General features: G+C 37.7%; 1 protein-coding gene across 2 annotated transcripts in view; it reads right to left on the bottom strand.

Annotated features, from left to right (window-relative positions):
• Nucleotides 1-3,684: 3,684 nt before the first annotated feature.
• DLG1 (discs large MAGUK scaffold protein 1) overlaps nucleotides 3,685-14,209 on the bottom strand; it is a gene marked incomplete at its 5' end in the record, with an annotated part of 115,024 nt that continues 104,499 nt past the window's right edge. For both annotated transcript variants that reach the window (XM_082486980.1, XM_082486981.1), the window contains 6 exons: nucleotides 3,685-4,020; nucleotides 6,462-6,553; nucleotides 6,927-7,036; nucleotides 10,869-11,041; nucleotides 11,293-11,394; nucleotides 13,764-13,814. In XM_082486980.1, the coding sequence (XP_082343106.1) occupies nucleotides 3,914-4,020; nucleotides 6,462-6,553; nucleotides 6,927-7,036; nucleotides 10,869-11,041; nucleotides 11,293-11,394; nucleotides 13,764-13,814 (635 nt within the window). In that variant the 3' untranslated portion in view covers nucleotides 3,685-3,913. The remainder of the gene's footprint in view (nucleotides 4,021-6,461; nucleotides 6,554-6,926; nucleotides 7,037-10,868; nucleotides 11,042-11,292; nucleotides 11,395-13,763; nucleotides 13,815-14,209) is intronic.

The following is a 14,209-nucleotide window of genomic DNA, read 5'->3' as shown; positions in this document are numbered from 1 at the left end:
GAAGGCTTCTCTCTCCCAGAAAGAGTAAAACCTCTGCTGACAATAGCTCAGTTAAAAGCTGCTGTGACTTTTAGAGTAGCATTCACAGAGCAACTCATTTGTGCTGCACTTTTTTTCATTTTTCATTAGTCAAGAAACTGCAGCTGCCTGTAACACTTTCTTTAGATAAAAGCCATTTAATGCTGCTTTGCTCTGCTGACTGCCATTTCTCATCTCAGCACCCAGCTACCAGATAAAGAACAGCTGTGTACCACCATGAATATCCACACACGTGTCTTTACCATCTTCTACCGAGAGCATGCACAAACACAACTGTGTGCATCCTTCAGACAGTCTATACATCCAGTAATGCTGCACGGATGCTTTCAGGAGCTAGTTACTTAGTTACCTGACTACAACCGGGCCAGGCAGCTAGTTTCAACACCTACACCCACCAGCACCTGTAAGACAACACCTGAGTTTAAGTCAATTAATTGCTATTTCAAGTTTAGAACTTAAGATAATGACCCCTCCAGGCCGCCTTCTGGAACAAAACTTTGTGGCTCAACTCTGATTCGTGGCTGCCTAGATCATCTGGAATTAGTTGTCCCTTTGTTGTCTAAAGTGCTAAAGAATAACCTGGCACCACTGGAGTCCTTCCAAGTTTCTGGAAGGATCCATTATTCGGATTCCTCCTGTGCCCTTCCCACTGGCCAGATCAACCTCTCAAGCCCTCTGATGCTTGCAGCGAGGCTTACATACACATATAGATGACTGATGCACAGTCCTAGCACCAGTTGCTTCAGACTGAAGGGCAAGATTACTAAGAAATGGATTTGGTACCAGGCTTCTCCTGCGGTTCTTCTGATCCGCTACAGGAAAGGTTCAGAAGGTAGAGAAGCCTTTTTGTACAGGAGGCCTATTCTGAATGCAACCCCCTCTAAACCATCACACAAGCACAATTCATGATTTAGCTCATGATTTTCATTATTTAGCTAATTTTCCTATTTTATTCATAACCCTATGAATACCTACGCTTTAAGGAGATATTAAATTTCTTAACCTAGTTTTCAGCACAATTTAGCAAAGATGCCCACAAAGAAAATGATTAAAATAATATAACTTAAAATAATAATAGAGAGCAGCAAATACTTCATTAAGCATGCTTCTGTATAGTGATTACAAATAGTTGGGTTAGCACGCAGGGAAGAAAACCCGTGGTACCTTCACTGGTCCAGCAAAAATAGGGTGGTAATACATCAGTACGATACTATTTGGATTTCCTAATAACTCTAGTTGTTAAATTGGAAGCCTTAAGAGAAGTACATGTATTGTAAAATGCACTTTTAAAATACAGAAAGCGTACCCAAGAGTCAAAGGTGGATGAGCACCTGATGCTGGAAGAGTGAGATCCAGAGAAACACTAATTAATGCAAAATCCTATAAACTACAAGATAAAACAAGCCAATTAGGAGCATCAGGGCTGTGAGAATCAACTTTTCTGCCAGGGCTCAAGGGCAGCACCTGAAACAAACAAAACCAAAAATGCAAAGAAAATACCCCAGAGACCTCTGGGTTTTGTTGATCCAAAACTTGTTTTCACTTTGGCATGACACCCATGTGGACTTGAGTCTTGGTGGAGTAGTTGGTGACACCTGCCTAGTACATGACAAACACCTGTTTATGTTATTCAGACACTTCAATAAATATGAGAGGGTAATTCCTCACATATCTACTCAGCTGAACAGGACTCTTTCTGATGGGTTAAAAAAAGAGGTAAAAAAAGGTGTATACAATATAGAGATCTCAGATGTTATTATTGTTTGCAGATTTGATAGCTGAGATTTAGATCCTTTTTTTTTTTTAGGTTAGTCCGTTTTAAGATGTCTCACTACATACCTCAAATATTCAGTCACTTTCAAAGAGGCAGACTACAGTACACTTTTAGCCCCTTTAAAAATTCATAACATTATTTATCAAAAGTTGCATCAATCTTATACACCTCTCACTTCCGTAGACTTCCATAGAGTCTCAGAAAGACAGCATACCTACTTCACAAATCTAGAAAAATTAAAAAAATCATTTTGGGCCATACACCAGCATCTTACACTTACTGTAAGTCTTATAAGCATTCCACATAACACCAGCAATATTCGTGTCCCAAGTTTTAATGTAAAAACTTCACTAGCTCCAATCTGGTCACCAGTGTTCCTCTAACACATTATTTTCATTTACAGTCCGAGTCAATTATGTTAAAATGCTACAGCACCTGTATTTCTTTTGATTAAAAACACACTTGACAAATATATTGTACAATAAAGTTTATTAGCTGTTCTCCTCTTTCTAACAAATGGAATGGATAGTGTTGATAGTTCTTTACAAACCAAAGCTAATTTGGTTGTGTGGCTGCCCCGTGACTGCCATAAGTACATCCCTCTTATAAACAATCGGTTTCAAACAAGCAATGGCAGGTACCAAATAATACGGGAATTCCAGAATTTCATTACTGAAGGTAGTTCCATGTTTTGGTACAAAGTATTTATAATATTCGGCACAGACATTTGTGCATTGCAAACGGAAGATCTTGTGCCTATGCAATCTGAACATATACAGAAAAATAAAATGTATCATTGACTCTGAATTCTCCCTTTGGTTAAGACATGCATATTACAGGGGGGATGGTGGGGGAAGACAAACACCTGAAATTCCATAGAAAAGAGGAGAACTTGCCCTTTTTTTTTTTTTTTCTTGCAACTAATATTCCCTGGACTTTATGCCCAGCCATCATAGCCCATTTGATTTCTCATGATTAAGGAAGGTAAATTCTAATTTGTATTTTTATTCAAAACAAAAAGCTAGGAGTAGGTGGTAAAAGAAAAATATATATTTTATATATATATATTTATACGTGTGCGCAACTATGTAAAGAAAATAATTCCCATAGTTACAGAGTTTAGTTAAAGAAAGTTTAATATATATATATTTATTATAACAAAATAGGCAGTTATTGTGGGTAAAATATTCATTAAAATCTGACCCCTAAGAACACACACATTTTTAGGCTACGAATCATTCTCTCATTGCCCTAATGACCATCTCTGCAGCTGTTTTCTGTATTACTGCCAATGGAAATTTGGCATTCCTCTGAAAAAGACAAGGTTTCCTAGCACCTAAATATATTTTAGGCTCAAAAAGTGTGATGACCATTATCTATAAACAATTTCTGTAAGACACTATAAATAGTGTTTCACGAGGAAGATTAAAAACATTACACATCTTTTTCCCTAGCAACTTTATTGGCAAAAAAATGAAAAAATAGATTATAAGAATATCCATATGAAATTATGAAAATGAATATCCCTTGAGGAGTAGTAATGAGAGTTAATGAAAATGTTAACTCAAAATTTCAAAGTTTCTCTCTAACTGCCTGGAAAAGAAAATATACTGAGAATAGAATTTAACTTAGAAAATAAAACCTGAAATTGATTGCCCTGACCAAACCATGCTATTAAAGTTAAGCGTGCAAAGTTACTCATGAGTTACAACTTCCTTGAATACAACTTTTCTTTCAATTGTTATGAAATTTTAAAAGAATGTCTATAAAGCTTTTTTGAAAAATCTTTGAAAGTTACTCTCCCTTAAACATTAAGGAATTTTATCAAGCAATTCCCTCCCACCCCCACCCCAAACTAATAGCTGGTCAGGCCATTCCACTGTCATGTTTGAAAAATGGCAAACCAACAACACACAATAATACAAATTATTTAAACTAAGAGAGACACCCAATGTAAAGCATTATGGGAACTGCAGAATGTGATGGTTAGGGTATGAACCACGCTGGAAAGAACTAGAGGCAGGCTCCACTGGAAGGGCTTAAGAGTCGTCAGACGTAGTAGGTGATGTCAGTTAGAAAATGAAAAATAAAAATCTGTTTTCATAATTTTTCCTTTGCTGGAACCCAGATGTAAGGCCCAGACTGTTCCTCTATGATCTGTTTCACTTGGTTGTAGATTTCTTCCAGTGTGTCTCCTTGAACAATAGCTGCAAAACATAATGGGGCAATCAGCAATCATCCTTCCTAGTTCTGTACAGAAACCAAGATGCTCCAAGCCAAGCTGTTCTTTTCTCTGAGTGGCAAGAGGATTTTAGATTGCTGAAGGAATGGACACCCACTGAGATTTCTCCTTTCTGTGATGGAGTGAAGCACATCATTGATAGTACTGCAGGACCCACAAAGCACTCTCCCACTCAGAGGCTTGGGGTTAGGAAGTGGTTTTCACTTTACTGCAAGTATAGCACATACAACTGAGGAGGTTTTTTTGCTTTTCCTAACCACATGTTAGCATTTGCCTGAGTCAATTTGCATCCTCCAGTATTCTTTTTGGTCCAGCTTTCCTGTGTGTTTCCACCACAACAAGGCAAGACAGAGTACAGGGCTGCATCCTCACATGCAGTTAGTCTGAGTCAGACTTGGTATAACGCAGAACGGTGAACTCCTCAACTGGATCCTGAAACCTCATAGCAAGGCTGGCTGATGTTGGGATTTCTACCAGCTAGCGCTACCTTTGCTTTTGGCCAAAGGGAGTTTGGCCAAAACTCAGGGAGTTTGTTGCCCCACCTATAGATTTAAGTTTTATAGACAACAGGCTTCCTTACATAGTTAAAAGTGCAATTTATATTCAGATGGTGTAAGTTAGATATATTTCCTCCAAGGCCAGAAAATAATTAGAAATGAGCCAATATGGATGTGTTCTGACATATCAGAGTAAAGTATGGTCTGGTGAAAATGAGGATGAAGTTTGAGCTGTTCTTACCACACTTCAGTCCGAAAAAGCAATCACCATGAGATGGCAACTTTTTTAATTAGGATCACCACCTCAGTGTTGATAATCCAAGAAACAAAGTTTAGCTTGAAAGATAATTGTGGAGGCAGGCCAGACTCACTCCATTGTGCACTAATATTATTGCTGCTTCCGAGCTTTGCTTTCACGCAAATTACTTCCTTTTTATTCCTACTCATCATTCCCATCTCATAAAATGTGTCCCTATCTGCAGCCCATTGTCGTAGTGCCTGTGGGAGGAGGCTGTTCAATTATTATAGGTCAAGCATAATGTTCACAGCACAACAGTGCTTTAGAAAGGTTTAGATATGTCTTTGCAATGCAAATAGTCATAAGCTGCAACATCTTACTTCTGTCCAGCTATGTTTAACCACACCTCTTCCAAAACTCAATGCCCTCAAAAGAGAAGATGGATGCACTTTTCATGTGCTTCAGTGCAAAGTTTAAGTCTGTTTAAACTTAACCTACTGATGAAGTTGATTTCAGTTACCCTACATGATGTGGTTTGGGTTTGGTTTTTTTGTTTGTTTGTTTGCTTTGTTTGTTGCCTTTTTTTTTTTTTTTTTTTTTACAGATTAGGGAATGCTCACACATTCTGTTTTCACACCTGACTCATGCGGTGTCAGCCTCCTAATTGTAAGGAGTATGTTTTCAAGTATCTCAAACAGATTCAGAAAAGGACTTCTGGTGTGAGCTGCATTATCAAGGACAGAAGTCTAACCATTGCCATCTTCCTTTGTCAACAAGCCTTATATTTCTGAAATGAAACATGACCCTGAGCACTAGGCAATGGGAAGTCTGGGGCAGGGAGTCTACTGGTTTCTCTATCTGCTTCCCATGTGAAGCCACCACCCCCTCCTGTGTCTCTGCCCAGGTGGAGCGGACTGTTGCAGTCACAGCTCTGCCCACATAAGATGCGGAAGAAGGAATTGGGCAAAGGAGTCACATCACAGGAAGGAGTTGAATGGGGCAGCAAACACTGAAACACTGCAAAAGAGAACATAACAGGAGGGAAAGGAGCGAGTGTTCATCTAGGACAAGAATAGTGAAGGCTCCTTTCTGTCCTCCTGAAGGTCCTAACTTGATCAACCTCCTCCTACTTCAAGCCACAATGTAAACAATTAGGGCAGTTTGAGTGCTTGCAGCCCATCCCTTGCTATTACAGTTAGGTCCATGGCATAGACAAATTTGATTTGCTAAGTACCATAGCACTGTAGTGCCCAATTTCCAGAGGCTTAATTAATTACCATCATTCTTTACTTCTTGATTTAAAAAGAAATGGAAATGAATAATTTTCTACAGGGAGCTTTGCCAAGCAATCTCAGCTCTGCAAATAAAAAGCTTTAAGCGTACAATTTATCAACAAAGCAAACATCTGCCTTACAATACCTAGGAAAACAGCAGAAAGTCTCACAGTTTTTAATACCTAAATTAAGCTCCCAGTAAATTTTTGTATATATTGAATTAATTGATCAAATTGAAATCAGTGGAGAGGTACTAAGATGGCTCTATGCCTCAAAACAATCACAGTTCCGCCAGAAAACAAAGTTCAGCCTTATCTCAGTGGCGAGGCAATTATTATTTTACAGCAAGCAATAGAATTTCAACTCTGGCAAGGGAACAGTCCCGATCAAAACACACCTGTGAAGTGTTCAGTAAATTCTTGCTCCAGTTTCATGGCTCTCTCAAATGTCTTCCTGGCCTGCTCCTCTGTTAAACGTTTATTCATTTCCCTGAAATTGAAAACATTATACCTTTAAAAACTACTATCAAACACTTGGAGTCTTTTGAAATAAAATTTTAAACTCTTGTCTGAGTATTAACCCTATTAAGAGGCAGTCTCCTAAATGACACACCTAAGCAAAGTTTGGAGTGGGAATAAGCTGTTCTGACACTATGTTGCATGGAATTTAGCACAATGACATTTGTCCTCAAGCTCTTTAATTTGGACTAGAAACCCCATCTTCAAAGTCCCCAGAAGTTAAACTCAGGAAATTAAATATTATTTAAAATGCAAGTATTATAGTTGTCTTCACATAACTTGCAGTTGGCTTTTCAAATACAATGACAGTCTCAAAGAATTTAGCCTGAGGTACTTTTACTCACATGATATTTTCCACTGTTTTGGGTTTAATAAAAATGGAGATTGGGTACAGCTGGGCAATCTGCAACCTTTTAATCGCATTACCAGAAACATCAAGAATGCAATGTTTACCCTAAAAAGTGAGAGAGAAGGGAAAACGACACTAAGCAAAGTTTAAGTCACAGCTATGCATAGCATATTAGTTTAGAAGAAAAAAACACGTCCCCACTGAAGCCAACAAAATTAGAGCATTTGCATCAATGATATTATGATTTCACCGCTTTGGCACAAGGTTTCACAATGCTCCTCTGTTGGGATCATACATCATTTGAGATGTTCCTGGACCCTTCTTCCTTTCTCCACCAAAGGCTACAGCCCAATCAACAATGTAGAATCATCCAGTGAAACAGCTGTACTTCAACCACACCACAAAAATGATTATTTTTTATTATTTTTTAATAATTTGAGGATCCTTTAGAGAGGTGGCCACGTCACAGATGCAGTTTAGCGAGGAGCCAGATGATTTAGCTGGCATGCCCGAGGTAGTAACCACCCCTGATGGCAGGGAAATATGCCACCATCAGAATCGTTAGATGGAAGTGAACACAAGCTCTCTCCTCCCCCCAGATACCACACGGTAGAATACCAAGTTTGAGATGGTGAATGCAATTTATTCAGGTCAATTATCTTTTCAGCTCTTGAAAAACATATATAACTTAACCATTCCTTGGGTAGTTAGAAGACAATGTGGTAGGGCTGCTTTTCTCCCCACCTTTATTCTCCCATTATAAGCTATTTTCCAGCTCTTTGGGATACCTCATCTCAAAGGCTCTTCCTCAGCTCCTCTCGTCTCTGATACGCTAATTTCCACCTCACACACATTTCTTTCTTTTCTGAGTAGCATAGGAGTAATTTGGCGTACCACCATTTTAGAAAGGGATGGGGGGAGAGGAATAGGAAAACACTGTCAGGTGACTAAAATAAGAAAAGCTTTTTCTTTAGCAGGAGACCAACGTGAAAGGCAGAATTCTGTGAGCCAGGATACAAACCCACAAACACCACAAACCCAAAGGTTACTCATATCATACAACGCCCTTGCTGAACTCCTGGGAGATCATTCCTGGAGGGCACATTAAAGAGCAAGAAAGTGACTGCAGACTGAAATGACTGACACGTTTCTGCTTCCTAGCAGTAGAGATCACTAGGATCATTTACATGTGATCCCTTGCACAACAAAACTACAGAATTTTATTTCAGGAATTGTGAGGAGGATAGAAGTGTTCTTCCCATGTGAAGAATACCTATCCGCTTGTTTTCAACCGATGATAGATATTTCCCAGATCTGCATACTGACTAGGACCACTTAAGAAACATGTTTGTGTGTTCTAGCAGAGTATTTTACTACACATGCTGACCTGTCTACATCTTTCAAATGGCTTCCCTTTAAATGTGGCACCTGCTCTGGGAATTGAGAATTAAGAGCATTACCCAGTCCATTTTCCTTTTTGGGATTACACACTTAGTATTTGCTGTGTTTGGCCCAACAACTTACGCAAGGTACCAAAAGATTTCAGGCAAAGGGTGGAGGACTAGACTGCCAGCATAGTAGCCCTGCTGCACCTTATGGAACATAACTGTGACAGTTTATGCCAAAGCAATAATGAACGAGCATTAACAGTGGCCTAAGACAGATCTGCAAGCTGGTAGCAGTTCCAAAGAAAAGAGATTATGAAAAATTCCTTTCAAGTAAAGATTTGGAAGACAAGGAAGAACTGCAAGTACTTAATGTCACAATTATTATGTTTTCATCCAGGGAAGTTATTTTGCTTTTTGCGCAGTGCAGTTAAACAGTATTTTACATATTACTTGCACTGCATCTGACAAGATTGGAAAAGACCTCACGTTGTGCCAGGGGAGGTTTAAACTGGGTATTAGGAAAAAACTCTTCACCGAAAGCTTTATCAAAAATTGGAACAGGCTGCCCAGAGAAGTGGTGGAATCGCCATCCCTGGAGGTATTTAAAAGATGGATAGACGTGGTGCTTAGGGACATGGTTTAGTGGTGGTTTTGGTAGTGTTAGGTTGATGCTTGGACTCGATCTTAAAGGTCCCTTCCAACCTAGATGATTCTATGACTGAGAAACACAGCACAGCACTCAGTGCCTTTTACAATAACTGAATTATGACATCAAAAAGCATCTTTAGCTGTGTCCATTATAAATAAGGAAATGAGAAAGATAGGGATCAGCTAGAAGCATGGGCAAATGAACACAATTTAAAGCCATTGCAAGAATACTACCTCTGGTACTTTTGGGGTAGTAGCAGTCACTTCCGTTCTGTCTTCCCCTAAATTCATCATAGAAAAACTTAGAAATCATCTTTTGTATCCCCGTAATAAGACCCACTGAAGACACTCATCTCAAGTGAGATGGAGAGGAATACAAGGAGGGAGTAGCTCCAGACCGACCAGTTTGCAGCCCTGTCACGATTTTGAGATCAAGTTCTGAGGGACAAGCCATTGTTCCCCAGAAAAATAATGTTAGCTGGAACTGAGAAATTGCTGCATCTATCCAAAGTCCCACGGTGCCTGTCCAAGAGATTTAATAGCATGCAGACATCTGGTAGTACTTTGTTCTTAATGTCAGCTTATAAAAGATTCACAAACATTTTGTATCTTAATAATCCCACTAGATATGCAAGAGAACACAGCCAAGTTCAGGTCTAGGATGGAACTGAAAGATCATATCTGTGCTACCAGGTGAAGCAACTGCCAACAGGTTTATAATGTTTAAGCTGTTCAATAAATAGTTTCATCATTTAACCACATATGATGGTTTCACAACTTCGTTCAGCCTCCCATACAAAGTCCTGTTCGTTTACTTTAACAATTTCGTAATTAATTTTGTTTCCTTTACTTTTCTCACTATATACCACAGGGACAGGTTCTATTCCATAGGGTGAGGTAAAGACAGCAGAAGAAAACTTCATGACAGGAACCACAGGATCTCACCATGTCTGCCCTGTTTTTTATTCCAGTAAATTACACTTGCCAGAAATAACAATACTCAGCCATGGGGCCAGAATGGTCTACGTTGTTTTCCAGAGGACTAACTACACTCCTCTGTCACATGGATTAACCGCAGTTACCCTCTACGTGTCCAGACTGAAAGTGCTCACACTTGTGAGCTCCAACCTAGAAAATAGCTGTTTCTTTTCTTATACAGATCAGGTAACATCGTCTGCTCTAAAAGCACCATATTTGTAAAGCAGTAGAACAACACTCAATGTAACATGGAACATTTGTAAAGAATTTTCACCAGAAATTTTTCTTTAAAACAAGTGTGTTACTTTAAGAAACATGCTTCCTTTTCCCCCACTCTTTTTCAGAGAGCTCAAGTAAACTTTAAGAAATATTTAGATTTTGCAAGAAATAGTTAACTAAAATCTGTTCAAGATAAAAATAGTAAGGTCAGCCTTCAAAATGTAGTGGTAGTTATGTAAAAAGACCTTCTAAAATTGAGTTTATTACATTTACTCTTTTCCCTTTGCCAGCTAAATCCATGAAGAATAACATTTTAACAAATTTTCTTCTGCACAGGTCTATATCAAATGGATCATCATATTTATCAACTCCACCACCACCGTTCTTAATTAGTTAATGATCTACATATGTAAGCTAGGCTAATTAGCCGGTAATTCCAATTATTTCTTCTCTATTCTCTTTTTTATAAAAGGGCAAACACTATGGTTGCTCTTTTCCCGTAATTAAATCACAATGCTTTCATTATTCCAAAGCTTCATTATTTCCCTAAATGCATTTGTGACAACGTACTTTGTTTCTAGTATTGTACAAATTCCTTTCAAAGTCATAGGGTTCCTAATGGCTTCTTGCCATTCTTCTCTTTTCCCCTGTCAGCACAGTCAGATAATCACCTCGGTAAATGAAAGCAACTGGCACTGATTTACCTTTTCTGCTACTTCTCGCACTGATTGCACACTTGTTCCATAGAGATGATTATTGTACTGGCCAGCTTCAATGAATTTGTGATCCTGAATATCCTTCTCCATTTGCTCTCGAGAAGTGACAAAATGGTAATCACGTCCATCCACCTCATAATCTCGTTTTGGTCTAGTAGTATCTTTAAATATAAACCAATAATTTTTAAAGCAAAACAAAAAACAGTGACTTTTCTCCCTAAAATATCCAAAAATAGTCCCCCATTTATACTGCAAAATTGTCACAAGCAAAGACATGACTAACAATTAAGATAGGGTTAAAAAGTTTAGACAGTATATTAACTTTTTTTTAACTCAACATACAGAGGATGTCTAGCAAGAAAATTAACAGAAAAAATCATTTAGAATTGCTTTAGTATTTGCTGAGACTTACGTGGAACACATGAGCCAAACTTGTCTGGAAATTCTGAGATCAGATCATCATTTATTCTGTCTTTCATGGGTCCCAAAACAATCACAGGTCGAGTGTAATTGACTATTAAACATAAAGGAATAATATCAGTTACATTTCAGTATGATTGCTAACTTTTACAGTTCAGCAAAATAAGCTTTATCACATTGTAATGATCTTAATACCTAAAATAATACGTACTCCTAAAGAGAAGAAAAACATGTTGAAGAATGTAAACCAATTATTACCATAGTCACAGTAAGATGTTAGATCTACACTCTTAAATCACCACCCTGGGTGACTGAAGATGAGTCTTGAATTATGAAGTCTTTGGCAATTCGTCTCCTCTCCTTCCCCCTTCCCCCCCCGCAAAGTAACATCCTTCATTCGAATAAAAAAAGCAAAAGGGGGAAGTTTGAATATCTTTTCACTTCAAAGAGGTACCTAAGCAGTAGCAGTTTGTCAAATTCTAGTTCTGTGTTGGGAGAAGTTGCTTCTTTTCCTCTAAGACAACAATTACATACTCATATGAGTAGACTCAACTATATATAGCTTCTGTAACTATTAACACACTTATAAAAAGCTGCTTAATTTTTTATAAAGTCATAAAGGGCTTTTGGTTGGAAATTAAGCTTAAGCAGAAAATACCTCATTATACTCCAAGAACCATGAAGACAATAATGCCTAATCATCTTGGCATATCATTTCAGCTGTATTTAGGTTCAATCTGTCTTTACTGCATAAATAAGACCAAATTAAATAAAGTCCGACCTACAAAATATATTTTAATTTGACTCTCAGAACTATTTCTTTTCCAGGCTATTAATATATTCACAGAATGACTGTCTTGGATCCAGTAATTGTGAACCTATTAATTTAGTAACAAACACCTTTGCTTAAAGACTAAGGGTGGCCCACCAGTGTCTCAAGTCCAAGCATCTTTAAATCTCTTTTGATCATTACAGTTCTTTATTGCTCTGGGCTTCTTAAAAAACCAAAATAATTAAAAATTACCATGGAAGTGAATTAGTGGACAAATGCAGAAAACATACAGGGAATGCATTACTGCTCCTAAGCAAAGAAACGAGGTGCTCGCTCTTTTATGAGCCATACACTATGTTAGATTCAAAGGGAACTACAGTCATGTATTTAAATGCCAAAGCACTTAGCCCTCTAAAATCTTTAGGTTTACAATATGATAGCTACTAAACCATTGACTTGTGCGAAGTCTCATTCACATCTTTTCTCTTCAACCTTGACATTAATTCACTTGATATTACTATCGTTCTCACTAAACCGTTAAGCTATCAGAATCTGGGAAGCTAATGGCAGGTAAAAAAACGTTTCTCATTTGGTGAGACCCTCTGGTGCGCCTACACACACAGATCCAGCAGCTGCTCATTTGAGGGTAACAAACCTCCATCTCCCTAGCTTATGCATAGCTTGCTTAGCACATCGAAAAGGGCCTCCCATTCCCCTGTTTCAAGCATGGTCTTAACATGCATTTCTCACCCATGATTTTATGTGGAGCCTACCAAAACTATAAATTATATGATGTAAATAATGTAGTTTGTGTTAGTCTCATATAATAATTTTTTACTACTTCTGGAAGCTTACTGATGAAATGGAGCCTATATGCAACGATTAACAAGTCAATGTGGACAGGCTATGCAGGCACACGTGTTCCTGAATGCTACTAAAAGCAACTGGGCTGTGCCACTGACTGCATGAAACCAAAAATAAAAATTTTGACACTCAAAATTCATGTACATGATGTATATTTACTTTGACTGCAACCTTATTTGATAGGTAACAGACATCACGTATTCCCAAAGGACATCGTTTATTATAAACAGTGAAGCAAGGTCAGGACCAAGGTGAAAAGGAAATTATAGCATTCCATCGGAAATCAGTGAAAAGCATTTTATTTTAAATGCAAATGTGAGAAAATATTTTCTCCTATCAATTTCCATTTCATTAGCAATTATTTTTTTACTGAAAAAAAAAAAAAATAAAAATCACTTGGCAATTGCTAACCAAATTAGCCATATAAGAAGCCCATACAGAAATCGGAGACTGCCATGTTTTAGAGACATTTCAATTTTTTTTTGCTGTGAGAGAAAAAAGGAACTGCAACAGTGAGAATGCTAAAGCAATAGGAAATAGAAGAAAATGATAATTTCTGAGGTTCACACTGACAAAACTGTTAAACCATATTTTCCCTATGCAATGCAAACCACACAAGTTATTGTAAGTAGCATACCTTTGGATTTTACACTAAGTAATTTAGCAATTGCATTTAATGATTTAAACCTTTATGCTTTATCATTTCAATAATGGTAACACATTCAAAACAGTAAGGAAGTCTATCATGGTGCTCAGTACATAAGGGCACATGAAGCATTCTGATAATTCAGATGATATTTATTTTATACTAAGTGAAATCTACAAACCTTCTTGTTGATTGACTGGTTCGTACGACAAGACATATTCCTCTTGGCCGCCTAAAACGTAAATGCAAAGACATATCTATGTATTTTTTTCTAAACCAACATATTTAAATAGAGTCATTCAATGAACTATAACGATACAGACATTCCTCAGTAATATGCATTGCAATGATACTGATGAAGGACATTTTTCAAGAGCAATGAAGAATCACAAAGATAAGCCAAACACAAAATGTTAAAGCATAAGACACATACAGTATAAATAATTTCCTGGTTTATGTTAGCATGTCAAACTGACACCAAGCACAAGAAGAATTTTAAAGCATTACTGAAATGCTCTTGTACACATTTCCCTGAATGAAATGCATGCATGCTGTCATTCACTGCTAGAGGCAACGCCACCTTCATCATGAACATTCTCCACACTTTGAAGCCACCATTAACAATAA

Source organism: Vanellus vanellus (assembly GCF_965231255.1).
Source record: "Vanellus vanellus genome assembly, chromosome: 8".
Lineage (NCBI taxonomy): Eukaryota > Metazoa > Chordata > Aves > Charadriiformes > Charadriidae > Vanellus > Vanellus vanellus.
This window is presented reverse-complemented; position numbering and strand designations above follow the sequence as displayed.